Source organism: Dipodomys spectabilis, unplaced genomic scaffold (genome assembly GCF_019054845.1).
Source record: "Dipodomys spectabilis isolate Male_0828 unplaced genomic scaffold, ASM1905484v1 ptg000459l, whole genome shotgun sequence".
Classification (NCBI taxonomy): Eukaryota; Metazoa; Chordata; class Mammalia; order Rodentia; family Heteromyidae; genus Dipodomys; species Dipodomys spectabilis.
This window is the reverse complement of record NW_024871136.1, coordinates 176802-200401: the sequence shown is the minus strand read 5'-3', so window position 1 is coordinate 200401 and position 23600 is coordinate 176802. Positions and strand designations below refer to the sequence as shown.

The following is a 23600-nucleotide window of genomic DNA, read 5'->3' as shown; positions in this document are numbered from 1 at the left end:
CTTGCTCAGGGTAATATTTCATTCACATTAGATTATTACCAAAGTTCTTTTCAAAATTTTCCTTTTCTCCAGTACTCTATTCTATTAATTCCTTGCTCCTTGTACCAGAATCGTGACTTTATCTCATTAATCCAGGAAGTCTTCTTCTGAACTTCACTTTAATTATCCATATCTACATTATACACGGAAACTCTTTCTAGGTAGTAAGTTAGAACAATTGTAGGGGATACACCATTTATTCCTCATCTCTCAGTATTCACTGTCCTTTGTTGCCTGATGTCTTGAAAAATATTGTTTCATGTATTTTGTCCTATGTTTTTGATGTTTAAGACAGGAGAATAAATAATAGCATTGTCTACTTCATTTTGTCTTGAAATGCTACTCTGAGAGCAGGTCTTTAATTGAATATTAGTAATTCAACACCGCACTTCCAGAATTCACACTGATAAATGTCTGAAAGTTACCATTGATTCTTAGACCTATAGAACTTGTGAAAAAGGAACTATGTGATTTTAGGATGCTGAGTACCAAAGTGGCTTATACAGGTCTACTTACATTGTATAATGTGTCACATATCACTAGATATTGTGTTGGTCTATTTTTTACTATAGAATAGAATTTACTATGTGATAGGATCTGTCTAGAATGCTCTTCCCAAATGGGTCTTTCAAGAATCTTTTAAAAAGTTAGTCCCAATGCATTGAGGGTCAAAAGTAAATCAAGGGACCAGCATTCATGATTTTTTGTGTTAGATTGTAGCAGTATCATGAATGTTTTTTGGAAAGTTCATTCTTGTAGTCATTTCTAATTTTCTTTTAAACTCTTCAGACCTCCATTCTCGATGTGGGACTATCTAAACTCATACTAGCACAGAGATGCAGTCAGTAAGTTTTGATTCCTAAGTCTGGAATATTAGGTAAGAGCAAGCATTTTAAATGCATTTCCCAAAAGACAATAAATTAGTTTATTCATTGAACAGGCTTTAAAAAATTAGTACTCCATAGGGAGTATTTTGTTGATTGTATTTTGCTTTTTGACTTAGTCTTTAGAAATAAACTTTTAAAATATATTTTGAATGTATAAAGGAATTTTATAATGTATGTTGTTTATATTTTGCAGGAAAAGGTACTTCCCCAAACTTTCTCTTTCCAAATACATAGTCAAGTGTACATGTACACAAGTGCACAGTGCACATATAAATAAATAAAACTCTTAAACTATGGCCTACTTTGCTACTATCAAGAAAATATGTCAGAAACATTATTTTAAAACAGTTCTATTATTTATTATTGACACCAAAAAATTCAAAACACAACTGAATGAATGTGAGTGTATTTGAAATAGACATTATTTTATAGTTTATCCAGAAAAGTTGATAAACACTAAGGACTTTTGAAAAGTCTTATGAGCAACCTTTCTTTGCTCTACCTGTTTAAAACTCTTTTGTTCTTATAGATAAGGCCTGTCTTTGTAGCCCCTAAAAGCCTCTAACTCGGGATGCTACTGATTTCAGCTTTCAAATTGCTAAGATTACAGGTGTGAACCATAATAGCCAACTTTTTAAAACTTCTGTAATCCAAACTTAAAGTATCAGCACAAGATTAGAAACATATTGTATAGCCTAAGAATATTCTCTTGTATAGGACTTAATATGGATAAAGTAAGAATCACAAATTAGAGACAAAGAGATGTGTTATTTAGTGAACAGTATTCAAGTAACTGGTTATATATTTCAAAAAGTCATTTGAAAATATCTTCTCTACCACATTCAAAAGTAAATTTTACCTATATTAAAGAAAAATTACTCGACACCAGTCATTACTCAGAGCCTGTAATCCTAGCTACTCAGGAAGCTGAGAACAGAAGGATCATTGTTGGAGGCCAGCTCAGTTAGAAAATTCCATTCGACTCTTATCTCCAAAATAACCTGGAAAAAAGCAGGGTTGGAGGCTAGGCCCAAGTGATGAGTGCCAACCTAATAAGCATGCGGCCCTGAGTTCAAACCCTAGAATATAACCCCTACCCACATGAATATATCCTAAAAGAAAATGCAGTTGACAATTGAATGTTAAAGATATTGTTAAGCACTTAATGAAGGCAAACCATACAGAAGTAATAAATTCGTATACATAAAATTAAGAACTATTCAACATTAAAAACTATGAAAATTTGGAAAATATTTGCAACTAATATGATGGAGAAATTACATTTTTTGTATTTAAAAGATTTGTACCAATTGACCGAAACACTAAGTTCCTAATGGCAAATAGGCAAAAATGCAGCTGTTAATTCTTTAAAAAATAGGATGCTAAGCATGAAAAATACTCATCCTAAAAAGAACTTAGTAATGCCTTTTTATCAAATTTCAAAGTAGAACTTGGTGATGCCCTTTTAATTTATCAAATTTAAAAATATTCTTGAAAGAGTATATTCATTGCTGTCAGAGCTGTGGTAAGACATATGCCTTTATAAACTGCTGATAGGAGTGGAAACTATTGTAATTTTTAAAATAATTTTGTTGTATATATTAGGAATCTTAGACTATGCTTCTCTATCTAGTGTTTACTGTTTTATTTCTTAAGAATTTACTTTGGGGAAATAAAAAAAGTGATGCATATTAATTTTTTTTGTGGGTCTTGGGGCCCATAGGCTTGGATTCTATCGTTGCGCTCTTCAGCTCAAGGCAAGTGCTCTTCCGCTTGAGCCACAGCGCCACTTCTGGTTTTCTAGTGATTAATTGGAGATAAGAGTCTCATGGACTTTTCTGCTTGGGCTGGATTTGAACTGTGATCCTCAGATCTCAGCCTCCTCAGTAGCTAGGATTACAGGCATGAGCCACTGGCACCTGGCTAAAAGTTTTTTTAAACATGAAAAAAATGGAACTAACTTAATTTTCCAGAAGGAGAATGTTCAGGTAAATCATGGGAAATTGATTGACAGTGTGCATCTATTGAAAATGTTCTTAAATTAGTTTGAAAGCTATCAATGATGATTATAATATTGAATGGAAAGGACACCTTTAAATACTACATATAGTATTATTTAAACTGTGCTAAAATACACATTCATAACACATTTATATACAAATAATTTGAAGGACATAATAGTGTTTTTCTTTCTATTGGAATTTTGGATGGTTTTCATTTTAGAGCAAAATAGGAAAGTTACTGATATAAAACCTAAAACTTAGGGGAAATTTAGCATATGTATGATAGAAGTAATTTCTGGTGAAATCAGTATCTCTGATTTCAAATCCTGAACCTCCCTGTGTTGTGCTAGATAAGTTGTTTAATCTCTCTGAAATTTGGTCCATGTCTAAGAGGCTTGTTAACATCTGTCTTACAGAGTTTAGAAAAATTTAATACCAGAGTAAATATACAGTAATGGCACATAATTAATTACACCTAACTCATACTTATCGCTTAGTAAGTTCCCGATTTGTATCCATAATGAGATTCCTCATAAAGACAAGACAATTTTATGATAAGATAGAAGATTTGATCTAAAATGTAACAAGATGACGTTTCTTCTTTAGAGTCATATGTTTCATGAACATTTTGATTGTACTTGTCCAGAGGTTAAATAAGTAACAAGTATTTATATTCTTAATAAAATTTCAAATATAAGTGATATTGTTATATTTCTACCATTATAATATTTAAACCAGGAACTGGTAGCTCATGCCTGTAATCCTAGCTGCTCTGGAGGCTGAGAGCTGAGGACCACGGTTTAAAGTTAAACAGGGCAAAAAGTCCCTGTGATGCTCTTATGTCCAATCAATCACTCAAAAACCGGAAGTGGCACTGTGTTTCAAAGTGCTAGAGCAGGAGCTGGGGGTTTAGCCCAGTGGAAGGGCGCCCGCCTGGCGGCCGCAAGGCCCTGGGTTCGGTCCTCAGCCCTGGAAAAAAAAAAAGACACAAAGTGCTAGAGCACTATCCTGGAACAAAAAATGCTCAGGGACAGTTCCCCGGCCCTGAGTTTACACCCCACAACCGACAAAATAATAATACTGAAATTAATACCCCTGAAACTTAAATAATAAAAAATATTTTTCTAATGTTTAAAAAAAATAGAAGAAATACCTAAAACTAACTTTACAGTGCTCATTCTTTGGAATTTTACTAGTAGCCTGAGTCTGCTTTATGAGGTGCAGTAGCCATAATGCTAAGTGATGAAGATGCTTTTAAGATTGTGCATTTCTTTTCAAACTTTGAGGTTCCTTAACAATCTAGAGTAACTCATCTATTGAAAAATTTTTTTTCAAATGTGAAGTCCCTGGTAAATTCAAAATATTACACCTAATAGTTGAGTAACTTCCAATTTTTATGTGTAAGTTAACATTCAGGGATGACTAGATTTAAAACCTGTAGTTATAATGCCATCAGATTGCACATAAAACATTTTAGAAAACTTTTTTATATAAATAAATTTGATTCTCACAACAATTTTGTGAGGTATACAGAGTAGACAGCCTTATTCTATAATAAGTAATGCATAGTAGATAGACTTATTAGTAAAAATAATACCCAAAGGAAGGACTAAGAAATATGTCTCTAAATGTGATTTCGAGGCAGTGAATGATTGAGGAAAACAGTGTAATTAAATTGATATACTTTACTAATAGAAGTGTTGGACCTACCACATATGTCAAAGATGAGTATAGAATTTTGCATAGAATTCTGTGCAATAGGTTAGTAATTTAACAACTTCCAGTGGTATATTAGAAGTAGTATAACTGAAAAAAGTGAAATCTCTTAATAGTGTAGTCTAATTGAAAAAAGTGAAATCTCTTGACAAGTAATAACAGTCAAATTAATTACTAGTGTTGAAACAAAGAATCCTGTATACTTGAAGTACCATGAAGGCATTACTATGCTGGTATTATGAGATTAATCATTAGAATATATAAATTATTTGCAGCACTTGGGTAAAATACGAGAGAAACAGCTCCTTTTTCAGTAGGATTTACATGTAGAAATTTCCTTTCTATGTTATAGCTAATAATTATGCCAATCAAGTAAGTTGTTGATTATGCTTATTTTCTGTTTGCCCTGATTTGACACTCTGCTGGTTTCTAAAGAAATACATATAAAAATAACATTGGAAGAAAGGTCACACAAATTCCTATTTTTTATAGGTTCTGTTTACAGAGGAAGATGTGAAATTCTACCTCGCAGAACTAGCTCTTGCTTTGGATCATCTGCATCGATTAGGAATTGTATACAGAGACCTGAAACCAGAAAAGTAAAGCTGTATTTTATTTGAATCTCTTTTCTCTATATTTTTCTCAATTAACTTGTTTAGTAGCATACTGTTTGTATGAAATTATACATAAATTATATAATTACATGAAGTTTATTTGTAAAAAGTAATCTTCATAAGACATATCTTGATTTTAAGTTGGTAATTTGACATTTTTAAACATAGCAAGCTTACAATATTTTTGTATAAATATTTCACATGAAATATTTTATTATATTTTATTAAATGTGAATTTTGATTTGCAGCATTTTGCTTGATGAAATAGGACATATCAAGTTAACAGGTATGTAAATATCTATGCATTAAACCTATTGTTTTATATATTTCATTTAAAAACATATTTTCTTGTCTGTTTTCTTTTACTTATTTAAGTTACATTATATTTCATAAGGAAATGAGGTTCAGTTATAGGCTTAATATTATGATCATAATTTTTAAAAATACACAATAGGAGCACTGACCTAACTTAAATATAGTTATTTAAAATATTTTCTAGGTTAAAATGCTTTGTCTTAGTTTTGGTCTAGACAGAAAGATTTTTCTCATAGTAATCTCATTGAAATATAGTATTCCCTCCTTCCCCCTTTTCTAACTCTTGATACCTACTTATCTGTTCTATGTCTTTATGATTTTGTTATTTTTACAGTAGTATATCAACCAGCATTGTTGAGCTGTAGAACATTTTGAAAAGTATAAATTACTAACTCCGTTTTATCTTATTTTCAAACTTAAAAAATCAATATGATAGCTTTTATTTGTTACTTGATTATTGCTTCATATTTTATTCTAGACCTGAAAGCATTTATTTTGAAAGTGATATTAATCTGAGAAATTGTTAAATGTCCTTTCAAAGTTTCTTTATGAAATGCAGGCTGGTTTCTGTTGGTCTAGTAGTAGCTTTCTTGAGAGTAATGCAGACCATTATAAAATGTTTTAGTGTTTAATTCATTATTTTGCTCCTTTAGGTATTCTTTGTGTACTGAAGTTTTAAATATATTTTTAATACTGTTGTAGATTTTGGACTCAGCAAGGAATCAGTAGATCAAGAAAAGAAGGCTTACTCATTTTGTGGTACAGTAGAGTATATGGCTCCTGAAGTAGTGAATAGGCGAGGCCATTCTCAGAGTGCTGATTGGTGGTCCTATGGTGTACTTATGGTATGCAGTAGTATTTTTCTTAATTATGCCAACATATCATTAAGATTAGAATTTTATTTTAGTTCAAATTTTGAGACATGGCTAATAATAAAGAGGTTCTATTAATTCACAATTAATGTAAAATTTGTAATTGGCTAGCAGCCATACAGTAAAAATTGGAGTTTTAATATTCTAAATTTTTCTAAATTAGCTACTGAAAAGAGAAATGACAAAATTGATTTATAAACCATTCATTTTTGAAGCTTAGAATAGGTGTGGCAGCTTCTAGATTTCATACTTTACCATATAGAATCCTATTACTCAGTTGTTTCAGGCATACCCTAGAAATACTGCCATCCTTTCAAAGAGAGAACTTGTATGTTATTTTTCTTATTCCTTAGTAAATAGCATAGTAGGCATTTAACAGATGCCTGTTGATGCATGTTGACTTAATTGTTACAAAATATGAAGCTTTGAATTTTCAGTGTTAAGTAGAATAAGTAAACAGCAATCAAATTATATAGAATTTATTTTCAAAATCTGATCATTCATTTTGCCCATTTATTACTGAATGACAACCCGTATGACACATCTATTGAAAACAAGCATTTTGGGAAGGTGGTAGGATGAGAATTAATTCCAAATATAGTATTGGCATTTTTACTGACCTAAGACATATTCAGTCTCTTTAGGCAACAATTGGAGTAACTAAACAAATTTCCCCACAATACCTTAGGTAAATTAAAGACAACTTCAGAAAGGTTGAGGTAGGAAGAGTAGAGGAGGTTTAACTTAGGCCCTGAAGAATGTGTAAATTTAAACAGTTTATGAAACAGTTTTGTGATCAAATTAGCAAAGGCTTGAAGAACCAGTTTAACTAGAGTAGTAAAGAATATGGGTAAAGGTGGAAGAAGTAAAGCTGTACACTTCTAAACATTTTCATTTGGTTTTCTGGGTACTAGAAAACTATTGTAGATTATTAAAGAAGATGGTAATTATTGAAAAATCTATTTTAGGAACATTAGCCTTTGTAGCATACTGGAAGCAGAAGAAACTAGAAACAGGGAGACCGAAAAGATTTTCTTAAAAGATAATTGTAAGATTATATGATTTTTATACAGAGGAAATCTTAACAGACATTACAAAGGAAATAGGAGTAAACTTTTAGCAGTAAATTAAGTGACACAAATAGACTGAGGAATAGAGTTGAAGATAGAATATGAAATATATGAAATTCAGTGGCATGAAAGAATGGTAGGTTAATACAAAAGAGATAGCTATGGCAACTGGTAAGAAAATAATTTATTTTTAGCATATAGTGTTGGTTATTGTAGTTTAGTAGCTAACTCCTTAGTTAATGTTAGTGTTAAATTAGGAAAGAGTGGAAAGAAAATCAGAATCCTGTACAGACCTCATTTAAATAGATAGACAAGACAGACAGACAGACAGACAGACAGACAGACAGACAGATAGATAGATAGATAGATAATTTACCCCTCTATTCACTTAATTACTTCATATGGAGTTTCTTTCCATTTTTCTTCTATTTGTCACTACCACCTTTATACCTCCACGCCCCAGTGATGGACCATGACTATAGATCAGGAACGGAAAACTGGACTTGTAGAGAGTTTGAGACTTGACTAGTAGATTTGGAGTCATCAGGTTGCAGATGTGAGTGTGTTGAATGGAGTAACTTACATTTCAAATTTATATAAATGCATAGGGGACTGAGGTTAAAGTGATTATTGAAATAAATTTTGAAATTTAAATATTAGGTTTAAAAAGCTTTAATGATCTTTATTTTTAGACCTGATATTTTTATACCACTATTTAATCAAGCTCTCAAATTAGATCTCTCTAGGAAGAAGTTTTGCTTATACAAAGTACAAATATGTTTTTTATATAAAAGGCATCAGAGCACATATATGCATGTACTTATTACACTTAGTTTTCTACAATTTTTTAAAATTTATGTTCTTAGGAAAGTTGAAAGGCATTACAATGGTTAAATCTTCCTTGGGCATGTATAACTTTAAAATGCTTTGGTATATGTTTTTTTTTCCTTTGCCATTATTATTATTTGCCTTGAAAATGCTGAATTTCTTATCTACAAGTTGTCTGTCACTTTAGCTTTATAGAGAGAATAGGATATCAAAAATTTACTTCCTGGACTAGAGATAAACTTAAGTGGCAGAGCGCCAGGCTAACAAGTACAAGGCCTTGAGTCAAAACCCCAGTACTGCCAAACAAATGTATTTCACACTTAAGTGATCTAATTTTCTGGTGCAATTTGGATCTACTGTCATGTAAATCCTGCATTATATGATGATCCTTTTGTGCAATTCACAATGTTTTTTTTCTAAAAATTTTCATATTTAATGTTTTGCTAAATTCACTGTGTGGTTACTTTTTCCTTTATTTTAGTTTGAAATGCTTACTGGTACTCTGCCATTTCAAGGTAAAGATAGAAATGAGACCATGAATATGATATTAAAGTAAGTACAGACACCATCTTTTTGTTTTTGGGAAAAGATTCTTGCTTTCAGTTTTGAAAAATGTAATTGGGGTCTTCAATTGAGGCATAAGAACATTTGTGACTGCCTGTTCCCTTCTGTGATTTAGGGATATTATTTGACATTAAAAAACCACTTTTAAAAATTCACTTTGAGTTTTCAACTTACAAATATAACTAGAAGTGAATTATTCTAAAATCCTCTTTTTCAGAGCAAAACTTGGAATGCCTCAATTTCTTAGTGCTGAAGCACAAAGTCTTCTAAGGATGCTATTCAAAAGGAATCCAGCAAATAGATTGGGTATTGTTTATTTTCTTAGTTCTTATAACAGTATACTACATATTTGGAGATAGTTACTGTATCTTTACACTTTCCAGGTAAAGTTTGTTTCTTTTTGCTAAATATTTATACCTGGAATTGTACATTTTTTATTTTTATTCGTGAAACAATAAACTCAGATCCATGATGAAAACATGGTCTAGATAATATAAACTTTAAGGTATATTATTAGGTATGTAATATGGATTATTTCTTTTAAAATAACATATAGAATTTTAGATTGTATGTAAAATCCTTTTATAATATTTATCCTTTTGAAGATAACTATTATATGCATCTTTATAGTCTTCAAAATAAACATTATTCAGTTATACTGCTCATGATTTTACCACTTTCTTTAAAGCCTATTCATAAATTGAAATGTGAACCTAATTACAATATATATGCCTGTATGTTAAAATTTTCACTACCGTTTTTCATTGTCATTTTTAATTTGACATAAATATCAAGCCATAAGTTGAATTATAAAGAAAAATGTGCTTTTTTGTATGTTGAATATGCTTTTATTTTACTTGAGAAACTCATTAGCATTTCCTGCTTCTCTGTGTAGTTCAATATGGGCACCATTGAGGTTTTTTTTCCTTATGGTAAATGTGAAAGGAGCAATTAATAAAATGCCAGACGAGAAATCACAGGTGTTTTACTTCAAGGAATCTAAGAAAAGGATGTCATTCCATTTACAGGTAGTAGACTAGAAGCCAAATAACATGATAAATAAATCAGACCTATATAAATTCCTTTTTTTTTTTAGGTTCAGAAGGAGTCGAGGAAATCAAAAGACACCTTTTTTTTGCAAATGTTGACTGGAATGTAAGTTGGATAGGAAGTGTGATATTAATAATATGTTTATATTAAAATAAACAAGAAGCAGGAGTGATAATAACTTCGTTGGTAAATATAATCCATTAATTTTATATTTAGTGAGATATTTTTATATATAGGCTTTGGTAGATCATGATAATACCTTGAGCCAATAAATGAGTGGTTAATATTAGGTAAATTTTCGTTTACTTATTTAAATAGTTTAATACTATGCCCTTATTTGGGGAATAGAAGGAGGAAAAGAAAGGAATGGAGGACGAAAGCATTAACAGATTCTTATAGGTAATGGATTGCAAAGAATTGAAACTGTAATTTAATTTCAGAAAATTCATTGCCACATATTCACACAACTCAGGCTTAATAAAATTATATGTCTTTGTAAGTTTATCTGCTTGGGGGAGGGTAAAAAGGGAGGGCAGAAATGATGAGACAAAGGGTGAACAAATGCTGCAGTGATACTTAGTAGACACTATGTTGAAAATGAACTATACAACTTAGGGGGATGGGTAGGCGGGAAAATCTGAGAAAGCGAGGGAAGGGGTGACACTGTTCAAAAAGAAGTGTTTTTCATTACCTGAATACATGTATGTAACTCCTCTGTACATCCCCTTTATAATAACAACAAAAATAAAGAGAATATGAAAAAGAAACAATGAGAAATTCTGTAGTTATAAAGAGTAATTACTTACGTTTCCCATCTCAGATTGATAATGTTTACCTTAGAAAAACATAATTTATTTGTTTAGTGCATATAATCATCAGAGGTAAGAATTTTTTCAAATACTTAGTTCTAGAAGTACAATTTAAAAGGTTAGAAAGAGAAAAGAGTATTTCAAATTTCAGGGAAGACCTAGAAAGCTGTTCTTTATGATAGGCAATTATCTGGCTTATAGAACAAGTTTGAATAGGCAGTGCTTAAATTATTTATTGTGACTGATATTTTCAATTTATTTTTTGCATATTTTGGTTAATATTTACATGATTGAAAATAAAAAATCACAAGCTAATGAGTATTTTCTTACCTTTTAAATTTAATTTTTGAATTAATATGCATGTAATATTTCTATATATGCACACAGATTACTTTGAACAAATTCACCCATTCCATTATTTTTAATTTTTCTTTTCATTTTTAACCAGTGCTTTCTTTCCCCTTAAGAAAGAAAACTCTCCTTTCCCTCATTTTGTTATTCCTAAACAATTTCTGTTAAATATTTTCCTTTGTAAAATTTAGATTTATTTTTAACTGACAAGTATATATAGATTTTATATCTTTATGGAGTACTGTGTGTGATTTATGCACATGTAATATGCATTTTAAGTGAAAACTTTCATAATCCTTTATTATACCTCTTTGTAATGTGCAATATGGTATTTTTATTTGTAGTCACCTGCTTTTTGGTTGTGACCTGTCACATGAGATCAATTATGCAATTTTCCATTTATGGTATCATATTTTAAGCAAAATAATATTAGATTTTGGTGTGTTTGAATTTTAGATTTTTATTAGAGATATTCAGATTAATAGTATTCTAACGTGTGATATGTTTTTGTATTACCTGTTTACTTCTAGAAATTATATAAGAGGGAAGTTCAGCCTCCTTTCAAACCTGCTTCTGGAAAACCAGATGATACTTTTTGTTTTGATCCTGAATTTACTGCAAAAACACCTAAAGGTAATGCACTCAAGTCTTTTATTATAATAATGATTAAATAAAGCATCGTCAGGCAAAATCCAAAAGAATGGTTAAGTTTATAGAGGGTTTGTTTGCCCTTTCTGGAAATGTAGATCTTATATACACCATTACTTAGGCTCCTATTAAGTAGAATATTTAAATAGGAAATATTTTTATCAAGAATTAAGAATCTAGGGCAAACAATAGCTGTTTTACTTCTTGCTTTGTAAGTATTTTGATGGGCTAATGATTTACAGGATATTCACTAATAGGTAAGACATGAGCTACATTACACCGACTCAGTTTGGAATTTAAGGTGGTTTGATTTAGTGCCATGTTTTATAATTTCATTCAATATATACTAAATGCTTACTAAATGAGCAATGAAGTTGCAGCAATCAACAGAATGGACAAATATTGCCACATGTAATTTTGGTGGTAAATATATACATGATGATTAAGAATGTTAGCATGTTATATCATAATATTCTTTGTAATTCTAATTAAATATCAATATTTAAATATTAGATTCTCCAGGTTTGCCAGCCAGTGCAAATGCTCATCAGCTCTTCAAAGGATTCAGTTTTGTTGCAACTTCTATTGCAGAAGAATATAAAATCACTCCGATTACAAGTGCAAATGTTTTACCAATTGTTCAGGTAATTTCTGCTTAATCACATTGTTCAGCTTAGAGAAAGCTATTGCTTTCAAATATTAATAGCTTTTCAATAGTTTTTAAAAGGTGACTTTTAATCACATTTCTACTTATAACTGAGCTAAAGATATTTGTATATGTTTCAGGGAAAAGAGCAGACCGTAATAACCTTTAATTATATTTGTGTATCTGTTTTTGCAAGAAAACGTTAGAGGGATTTATAAGCATATGTTTTCCTTAGTGTTCTAGAACATCTTCAATTTAGAATTGATTCAGATCCTGTCTAAGCAGTTGTATAAATTTTGATAAAACTCTAGAATGAATTAATTGTAAGAGTAGGACAGAAAATATAATAAATATAATTGAAATGTATAATAATAAATAGAATATATAAAAATATTTTATTCTTCTTAATGTTTTACTTAAATCAGATAAATGGAAATGCTGCACAGTTTGGTGAAGTTTATGAATTGAAAGAGGATATTGGTATTGGCTCCTATTCAGTTTGCAAGCGATGCATACATACAGCTACCAACATGGAATTTGCAGTGAAGGTATTAGCTCTGAGCCTTGTTTGATATATTTAACTTATATTGACACTGATAATTGTACTCACTAACTGACTGACATATTGAATTGAGACCCTTTTGTACAATTTACTTAAGGATAATGAAAATTAGAAACAAAGTGAATTACAGCTTATCTGATAGACATTTTCAGTGAAGTAGTATGAAAAGGAAAATGTGACATGATGAGAAAAAAGTGTGATTTAAATTTTCATTTTGAATTTCTCTGCAAGGCTTTGTTTTGTAGGAACAGCATATTTAATGATTTTTTTGCTTCTAAATGATCTTGTTTTAATTCAGTATGTTAATATTAAGCAGTTGTGACAATTGCAATCACATTTAGCTCATATTAACATTTAGCATGATCTCTGTGAAATGGAATATAATTTCAAAGTGTTCTGGTTTAGTTTTCTTGTTAAATTTCAGTTTGGGAAAAATTTTAAGTGTTAAAATGATTGAGTAAACATTGTTGAATGTTTAAGTATTTGTTTAAAATATAATAAAATTGACAATATTTCAGTCAATTTTAGAAAAGAATATAAATCAAAGAAAATAATTTTCTGTGAGATTTTTCTCCTCTCTGTTTCTTAGATCATTGACAAAAGTAAGCGAGACCCCTCAGAAGAAATTGAAATTTTGATGCGCTATGGACAACACCCCAATATTATCACTTTAAAGGATGTAAGTATTTTAAATCTAAGTATTAGAGTATTAGATAAGTTAATGCATTTATAACCTAGAGTTTTATATCTCTTATTTTTAATGCCAAAATATAGATTCCCTAGATTTTCCACTAAAGTTCTTTTCCTATGAACCCATACTCCTTTTCTTGTAGATGTCGGAATAGAACTATGACAGTGATAAAAGAGAGTATTCTTAGTACTTGTATCTATTCTAGCTTGTTAACCAATTGACACTACAACTGGTAACATTTATTATTACATAATATTATAAATAAAAATGGTAAAGAAAATCTTCCAGTTCTTTTTAAGATTTTACTTTGAATGTATAGCAGTTTGATATTGAATTTCAGATTGTTCCTTGAGTGAAATAGTGTTAGGTGTACGCTTATAGTTCATTAGGTATTAGTTTGTATGTAAACATGTATTAATAGTACCAAATGTTGACTTTCTACATAAGGCAATGTTATTTTTATAGAAGGCAAAAAAAAATCAACCATTACCTTGAACAGTTTTCGATAATACATAGTTTATGTATAATATTTGAATACTAATTTGAATATATGTATATCTAAATATGTGTGTATATGTACACTCACATGCTTTGAATGTGTAAGGAATATATTTCTAAAGAATATGTTTGTACAAGGGTTTGTACTCAGGACCTTGTGCTTATTAGGCCAGTGTTATACCATTCAAGCCGTATAACGAAGCCCTTTATTGCTTTATATATTCATTTTAAAAGAGAATCTGGATCTCAAGCTCCTACCTATGTTTCTCAATTAACTGAGGATTGCAGTCAGTCGTCACCACGTCAGCTTGTTTGTTGAGATGGGAGTCCTTTTTCTTTGCCCAGGCTTACCTCCAAGATTCTCTTGATCTCTACCTCTTGAGTAGTTTAGACTATAGGTATGAGCTACAGTAGGTGGTCAGATATTTTCTTTCATAAATTAATTGAATTTAACATGTATTTATGAGTCCATGCCAATAAGGGACTGACAAGCATATTTACTATCATAATGATATTTAATTTAAAGACACAGAGTTCTATATTCATTTCTATCCTTTGATGAGCTCTGACATAAAACATTATTTAATGTGGTTTCATAGGACTGTGTAGCAGATTGTTTCATTGATTCAAGCTTCAGTACAATATATTTGCAGAAAAGAAAGTAATCTGTCATTTTAATATTAAAAGTTTACTAGCAGAGAAAATTAAATATAATTTTAAAAGTTGTAATTACAAATAATAGCACCTTAAAATACAATATTTTTAATGGGCACTGGTAGCTCAAACTTGTAACTGGTTCAAAGCCAGCCCTGACAGAATAGTCTGTGATACTCACTCTCCAAAATAAACAAAAAAATGCTGAACTACAGGTATGGCTTAAGTATTAGAGTGGCAACCATTAAAGAAAGCATGAGAATTAAGGGCACTGATGAAGCCTGGGAACCAGCACACACACAAAAAAAATTGTACATTCTGTTTTTAGGTCTTTGATGATGGGAGATGTGTTTACCTTGTTACGGATTTGATGAAAGGAGGAGAGCTACTGGATCGTATTCTGAAACAAAAATGTTTCTCAGAACAGGAAGCTAGTGATGTACTGTATGTAATAACCAAGACAGTTGATTATCTTCATTGTCAAGGAGTAAGTTATAGTTACATTTTCCATTCAATTATGGAGCCTATTTATTTATAGTTCTATATATACTATGTATACCTATATGCACATGTACATATGTGTACAAATACTCATGTATTATACACCTGTGTCTGCATATATTCATTTATGTGGATTCATATGTATATACCATATATATGTGATATCACTCAAAATGATTTTTTTCTATTACTTGCATACTTTTATAGAGAATATACAAAAATTATAATAGTGAAGCTTATGGATTTAGAAAACTGATACTTTATTCTCCTCTCCTTGCTGTTGACCTTGATTTCACAGCATATTAGTTTGAAAGTGGCTTGAATTGTATAAGCATACCTTATCGTGCCCTTGAAATTATTAAACTTAAACTTAAAAGTGATACATGAAAGAAATATCCAAAGATAAATTTTGAATGTTTTTGAAATGATCCCACCTAACATATAAAACTCTACCAGCTAAAAAGGCTGACCCTTAACCAACCCCTCACCAAATATATTAAAGAATTTTGATTCTAATCATGTGTAATGTTAATATATTGAATTTTGTTTTGGAAGACTACGCTTGTTACTTTGCTTCTTTTCTCTTTATAAAAAGTTGACTTTACAAAAAGTCAACTTTCATAAAGATGTCCAAGCAAACAAGGTAGCAAAAACATTAAAATTTTAAGTTCAAATCAGTTGTGATACTATATACAAAGAATTATGAACACTGCAAATGATTTCAGATTTGACACAGTTCAAATTAGATATAAATTCTTCTTACAATTAGTAAATATAAACTAGTAATTTTATGTGGCCTACATTTTCTGGACTGAAATACTTGTACAATACTAAAGAAATACAGTAGTTCTGTTGTCTCTTTTACTATGTGTAAGGACTGAACAGGGTGATATTTTTTAGAAAAAAATTAAGGATCTTTTCTTTGATGTATTACTTTGTGAATCATCTGTTTTTTTAATCGGTTAAGTAAGTTAGTAACACATTTGAGCATTTCTACATGACAGAGTATAAAGGGTGTTAGAGACTCAAAACAGAGTAACGGTTGGTCCCTTCCCTTAAAGAACTTTAAATGATGAAAACTGTTATCATGTTAAGATGAGATTAAGTAGATAAACATAATAGAAAAATTATTACATAGAAAATTTCAGAATTTCTTTTAGTTTTACATTTTATTTGGCCTTTCTTCATTGTTTCATTTTCTTCCTGCTAAGACATCTTATTTTTGGCTTATTGTGTCATGGATTAGAAACTTGTTTTGTTTTTACTTCATTGAAAATAGATAGCTGTTTTAGCTGGGCACCAGTGGCTCATGCCTGCAATCCTAGCTACTCAGGAAGCTGAGATCTGAAGATCGTGGTTCAAAGCCATCCTGGGCAGGAAAGTCCTTGAGATTCTTATCTCCAATAAACCACTCAGAAAACCGGAAGTGGCGCAGTGGTTCAGGGGGTAGAGTGCCAGCTTTGAGCTGAAGAGCTGGGGGACAGGGTTCAAGCCCAGAGTTCAAGCCCCATGAGCCAAAAAAAAAAAAAAAAAAAAAAAAAAAAGCTGTTTTAAAGTTCTTCCAACTTGATTCATTGAGAATCAAAATTGATTTTTTTGCTGTCAAGTCTAATTTGTTTTCTTGGTTCTTGTCAATTAGATAATTTGGATTCTATGATGATAAGTTACATACATCTGTAAAAAATAGAGATGTATAATTACTATTTTATCCAATGGTGGTGGTTATTTTTTTAGAATATTATTTTTAATTATTCAGGGTATCTCAAACTTACATTAGGGACATGAACATTTCATATTTTTAAGTGGGTCTTTTTTAAAAAACAGGATTTGAACAAAAAGTGTTGGTTTGGGACCAGAAGCACTGGTTTCTTGATATGTTTGTGTTTGTATGAACTGTTTTGATCCCTTTCCACACATTTTTATTCAGAGATCAGTTCTGCCTCTTTCCTTTATAGTATGTAGATAGGAACTGCACTTAACCTCAGGCTAAAAGAACCTACTCAGGGCTGGGAAGGTAGCTCAGTGGTAGAGTGCTAGCCTTGAGTTGAAGAGCTAAGGGACAGTGCCCAGGCCCAGAGTTCAGGCCCCATGACCGGCAAAAAAAGAAAAGAACCTACTCATACAAATACACACACACACACACACACACACACACACACACACGTGCATATATAAGCATATATATATGTGTGTGTATGTATATATATATATATATATATATATATATATATGATTGAGTCTCAATGTCTGTTCACCATCTTGTAGATTTAGGCATTTTTTGTATTTATATCCAGGTTTTATAGTTGTAAGTAGAGGGAGTAATGGGTAAGGGCTCAGTCATTTATATCCAAAATTGGAACTGAGACCAAAATTGGAAATGCTTAACAAAGCTGATGCCTTGATTATTTACATTTGAGATCTTAGACTGGAGGGAAGTTCATTTCCAAGATTTATAATTGAAAATTCCTTTTTTAAAATATACTAAAGTGTTTTATGCAAATATTGTTGTTTTCTTTTATGTTCAAGGTTGTTCATCGTGATCTTAAACCCAGCAATATTTTATACATGGATGAATCATCAAATGCAGATTCAATTAGGATCTGTGACTTTGGATTTGCAAAACAACTTCGAGGAGAAAATGGGCTTCTATTAACTCCATGCTATACTGCAAACTTCGTAGCACCTGAGGTATTCTTTCATTTTTCCTTGAGTGTATAACACTCATGTATATTTTGTAATAGACATATAAGAACTGAGTTTTCTTGTCATTTCCCAACTATTAAGATATTTAAATCAATAAATTTCTATAATACCTTACATAAATATTCAGATAAGTAACTAGCATCTAAAACCAAACTAAGCCTAATAAAGAAGTTATATTCTAATTTCAGAATCATACTTTTTTTAGACTGGGAAATAGGGTAGAGATAGTTGCAACTTCAACTTATTAATATTCTAAATAAATAAACCAAAATTCATAGTACTTAAATAATTTATTCAACACCCAAGGGTCATTTAATAACAAAGTCATATATTTTAGTTTGTGCTAACTGAATATGAAATGATTTAAATAGCTTCATATGTAATATATAAGAACAATGCCTTCCCCATTGTCTTTAGTATCTTCTGTCTGAGAAGCTAGGAATTTTTTTAAACCAATGGGGATTTTTTTCTTTGGTAAATATCATAAAAATGACAATCATAGGGGGAAGGATCAGGAAAGATAAAGCTAGAAGAGGCTCACGGGTGCAGATTCACATTTGGGAAGCTCCAGTCGTTTTGCCTATGAGAAAATGGTATTGGCCATATAAATTTTATTTATAAATCATCAGCAGTTTTTATGTATGATTGATAATGAGGGATTTAAATGATTGTGTCTTCAATACAAACTAAAGTTTCTAAAACTCTTCAGGTGTAAAAAAATTGAGTTTACACAATCAGAAGAGAATCACAATAATGTAATTTGAAGATTAATTCCTATCTCATACATATTTTATGATTTAATTGTTTTGTATCAAATATTAGCCCTTTATAGACTAATGTTGTATTTAACAAATCTATCTATATGTGGTTGTAATGGGAGTTTGGGTTCAGAATTGTGCTTGTGAGGCAAGTTGTCTACTACTTGAACAATGTCCCCAGCCTTTTAGTTTTAGTTGTTGTTCAGGTAGGGTCTCTTAAGGTTTCTTTGCTCTGACTGCCCTAAAACAGTGATCTTCTAAATATCCACTTCCTGAGAGCTAAGATTATGGGTGTGATTCACTGGGCCTGAACAATGAATCTATATTTTAAAGTAGTTTTTAGAAAAATAATTTTATGGTAAAAAAAATCAATATAGGAAGGTAATTTTTCTGATACTATGGATTGAACCCAGGACTTCATTCATGTTAGGCAAGAGTTTTACCACTTGAATCATGCCCCAATCCTGGAAGAATACTTTTGTTGAAAATTCTTATTTAAAAATGTTTAAAATTTTCTTTAAATTGTTGATATTAAAGAATAGGCTTGTTTTTAACCAACTTTTTTTTTTGGGGGGGGTCCGGTCGTGGGGCCTGAACTCTGGGCCTGGGCGCTGTCCCTCAGCTCTTCAGCTCAAGGCTAGCACTCTACCACTTGAGCCACAGCACCACTTCCAGCTTTTTTTCTTTTTGCTTATGTGGTGCTGGGGAATCGAACCCAGGGTCTCATGCATGCAAGGCAAGCGCTCTACCACTGAGACATCTTCCCAGCCGCTTTAACTAACTTTCTGTATTAAGTGATTTTCCTGGGAACTGTAACACAAGAAGAGTCAGTCTTGTGTGTAGTGATGCATGTGCACTAATCTCTTTTCTTCCTGGAAAAAGCGTAGATATTCAGACCCTTCCCTATAAAATGATTGTGTATACTTATATTTTGAGCTACTCTGCCTATAGAGTATTCTGCTGTGCTTCTGTTCTGTAATAAATCTTCATTTTACTTTTTTGCAGAAAAATATAAGATACTCAGTTGTTTTATATATATATATATGGATATGTACATAGATATGTGTCCATAGTATGTAATTTAATCTGTAGATAGTTCTATATCTATATCTATCCAGAGTATATGATTTAATCTATAGATACATATATCTATATCTGATTTAATCTACATTTTAATTAAGTACCTAGAACAACACATTTTGATCACATAATCCAGCAAGGCATTATTGGATAAGGAATAATTTGGATATAAAAATCACTGATCTTTCTTGGACATTCCAATGATTTGTAGTAGGACAGAATATTTGAGATTAAGCTTCTTCTGTTAAATATAAGATATATTATGCTCATCTTAAACATTTCCCAGATTTTTTTGGGGGGGGAGGGGGTCTGGTTGTGGGGCCTGAACTCTGGGCCTGGGCGCTGTCCCTCAGCTCTTCAGCTCAAGGCTGCGCTCTACCACTTGAGTCACAGCGCCACTTCTGGCTTTTTTCTTTTTGCTTATGTGCTGCTGAGCAATCGAACCCAGGGCCTCAGGCATGCAAGACAAGCGCTCTACCACTGAGCCACCTTCCCAGTCCTTAATGGCCAATTTCTTAATATTGAATAAATTTTGTAGACTTAGAATCTTTAATATTATGGAGGATTTTCACTGGAAAAAAGATTAAGGGCCAATGTGTCCCATGAGAGTTCTTCAATACCAGACATAAAAATGTGTCTGTGTTTAGATTAACAGTTAGACAAACATTTTAAATGAGTTCATATACAGAGTAGAATACAGCTTGTTGTTGTTGTTTTATCCTAACAGACATCCATTGTAGTAAGATACTTTCATCATTATAGTAATGAAGGTTTTTTGGTGGGCATGTGGAGACCACTTCTCCATAACTAGAGACTGAACTATCTTTGGCTAGAATTTGTACTTTCAAATGCTTTGAAAAGTTTTATCAAGTGCTGAAACTCTTGCTAGCAATCAGTAAATATTTGTAAATTTTTATGAATAAAACAGATATCTTTTCTGTAAGGCATGTTTTTAAAATTTCATATCCTGTCAAGAGATGTTAGAAAATTACTTATAATTTTATAATTACTTATACTTTTAAACTAGGAACAAAAATTCAAATATCCTTGCAGATGTTTTAATAAATAATAGCATTTATTTCTTCACAGTTCAGAGAGAGTCCTGGCTTGCTAAGAGAACATTAATTTAACAAGAAGAAAATATTTATTCACATTTTTAGGATATGCATCACCAGTCAACCTCTTAATGTTTACTTCATATATGTGTTTTTCTATATACCTATGTCAAGAAGTTAATAGATTTCCAAAATATTTTATAAAGTCAACCAGTTTGTTATATCTGATATTAAATGCCTACTGGAGTTTAAGAATGTTCTGGAACTAATGGAGCATACTGAGGAATGTTGTCTATAGCTCTTGATACCATTAAAATTACCTTACTTTCCTCTGGCACTGTGTCACATTTTGCTCCAAATAGGTGCTTACTTAAAACTTAGTGCAAAAACAATGAGAATTTCTCTGCATAGTTATTTTTTCCTATTTGTGATGCCAAATCAGAGAGAAAACGTTATGGAATTTACTGCTTTATCACTATAACCTATCTATTACCCTTTCTTGTCCTATATGGAGAACACTATCTTTTTTATATTTAACTTGATGTATCTAAAAATGTTAAAACTCAGATTGTGGACTATACCCTTATTCAGCCACCTTGGTTTTGTTTCCATTATGAATACACATCCTCACTATTGTAGGACACTGTGACTAACTCTACCACTTGAGCCATGCCTCTAGCACAACTTTTTGCTGGTAGTTTTGGTAATTGTATCTCATAGATTTTCTGTCTGTACTGGCTTTAAACTAAGATCCTGTATATCTCAGCATCTTGCTTGAGTATCTAAGATTACTGGTACAAGCCATCAGCACTCAGATTTAAACAAGATATTTTGTTTATCATTTAGTAAGCAATGTTTCCCCATGATACCTTCTGCACAGCTCTGACCTTATCATAACCAGGTAGATTATAGAAATAGGAGGATAAGGATTTCTTCATGAGACAGAGTTTCTGTGTCACACAGGTTATCATGAAGTTTCATAACTGAAATGATTATCCTGCTACTGTCTCTCAATATCTGTGATATAGGTATACACCATCACTCAGGGCAAGGTTATAGAATTATAATATACAAATAGCTACTTGCTGATTACCTCTCATCTCTTCAAGAAATTTCTAAGCATTGACCCTTAAATGTAACTATGCTAATTCTCCAAGGAAGCTATACAAATCTTCCTAAATTCAGTTTTCTACTCATGTATAGCCAATTCTGTCAGCATCATTTGTTGAACAGGCTGGCTTTCTTCCATCCTATGTTTTTGGCTTCCTTATCAAAGATTATGTGGCCTTAGGTCTCTGGGTTCATTTCTGGGTTTTCAATTCTGTTACATTGATCCTCAGGCCTGTTCATGTGCCACTATCAAGCTGTTTTTATAACTATGGCTTTATAGTAGATTTTGAAGTTTGGTATTGGCTATACACATGTAGAAGACCAAAGTTTAATCCTTATATATCACCCTGTGCCAGAATCAATTCCAAATAAATCAAAGACCTCAATGTAAGATCAGATACTCTGAAAATATTACAGGAAGGGAAGGGATAGGGGAAACACTAGGGCTTCTTGGCACAGGTGGAAACTTCCTAAGATCCAGAAACAACGAATCAAAAAAAGGCTGGATAAATAGGATTGCTTTAAACTGCAGAGTTTCTGCATGGCAAAGAACATATCTTGCATTGTTTTTAACGTATTTATAATGTACTATGTGATTTTTTTTGTTTCTTTTGTATGTTCTTCCCCCATGGTATAACCCCTGTTTTCACTGTGTTTGATTCCAGTGCCCTGCATCTTGTATATACATTTTTCTAATTTGGGGAGGGGAATAGAAATAACAAAATGCTGAAATAAGGATAAAAGTTGATCCATTGTAACAGTGAGATGTACAAGACACTATGTTGAAAATGAACTTTACAAGTTCAGGGTGGTGGGGGGAGAAGTTAGGGAAGTGGAGAGGGAAGGGATGATAGGGGAAAAACAAAGTAGGAGGTAACAGTGCTGGATAGGAAAAGTACTCATCACCTTACTCATGTAACTGTAACCCTTCTGTACAGTATTTTTACAATAAAAAACATATAAAAAAAAGAACATAACTTGCAGGATATAGAAAACCTACAGATTGGGAGATCTTCACTAGCTATGCATCAGACCAGGGCCTCATATCTAAAATATACTTAGAGCTCAAAAACTTAACCCCCCCCAAAAAAATACAAAAAACCCAGAACCTCATTAATAAGTAGGCTAGTAGGAGAGGGATGGGTAATGCAAGTAGGGCAAAGTGGGTGAGTATGGTCAAAATACTTTATATACATGTATAGTGAGGCTTGTTGAGATTGGTTTTTGAAGGGGGCCAGGGAGACGAGACAGAGTGATGGAAGAAATGAGTCTGATCAAGAATAATTTGGATGCATATATGAATCTGTCGGCGTGAAACTCCTTTATACAACTCATTGATACCTATGAAAAATGTGAAGGATAAATAAGCTTCCTAAGGGAACCTGGGGAAAGTGATGCTCCTGAACTGTAAAGTTGATAAGTAATGGGAAAGAAATAAGGAAAGGTAAAGCAGTCAAAATTATTTGTTCATGTACTTTATGGTAATGAGGTTTTGAACTCAGTTCTTCAACTTCTGTGTAGGTGCTGTACTACTTGAGCCAGAATTCCATCCCAGTACTTTGTTTTTTATTAGAGT

General features: G+C 31.6%; 1 protein-coding gene across 5 annotated transcripts in view; it reads left to right on the top strand.

Moving 5' to 3' along the window:
- Rps6ka6 (ribosomal protein S6 kinase A6) overlaps positions 1 to 23600 on the top strand; it is a 179106-nt gene that overhangs the window by 132930 nt on the left and 22576 nt on the right. For all 5 annotated transcript variants that reach the window (XM_042668594.1, XM_042668598.1, XM_042668597.1 and 2 more), the window contains 12 exons: positions 5138 to 5244; positions 5508 to 5545; positions 6277 to 6419; positions 8826 to 8896; positions 9126 to 9214; positions 10005 to 10063; positions 11649 to 11751; positions 12280 to 12410; positions 12838 to 12960; positions 13564 to 13653; positions 15146 to 15304; positions 17845 to 18006. In XM_042668594.1, coding sequence (XP_042524528.1) covers positions 5138 to 5244; positions 5508 to 5545; positions 6277 to 6419; positions 8826 to 8896; positions 9126 to 9214; positions 10005 to 10063; positions 11649 to 11751; positions 12280 to 12410; positions 12838 to 12960; positions 13564 to 13653; positions 15146 to 15304; positions 17845 to 18006 — 1275 coding nt within the window. The remainder of the gene's footprint in view (positions 1 to 5137; positions 5245 to 5507; positions 5546 to 6276; positions 6420 to 8825; positions 8897 to 9125; positions 9215 to 10004; positions 10064 to 11648; positions 11752 to 12279; positions 12411 to 12837; positions 12961 to 13563; positions 13654 to 15145; positions 15305 to 17844; positions 18007 to 23600) is intronic.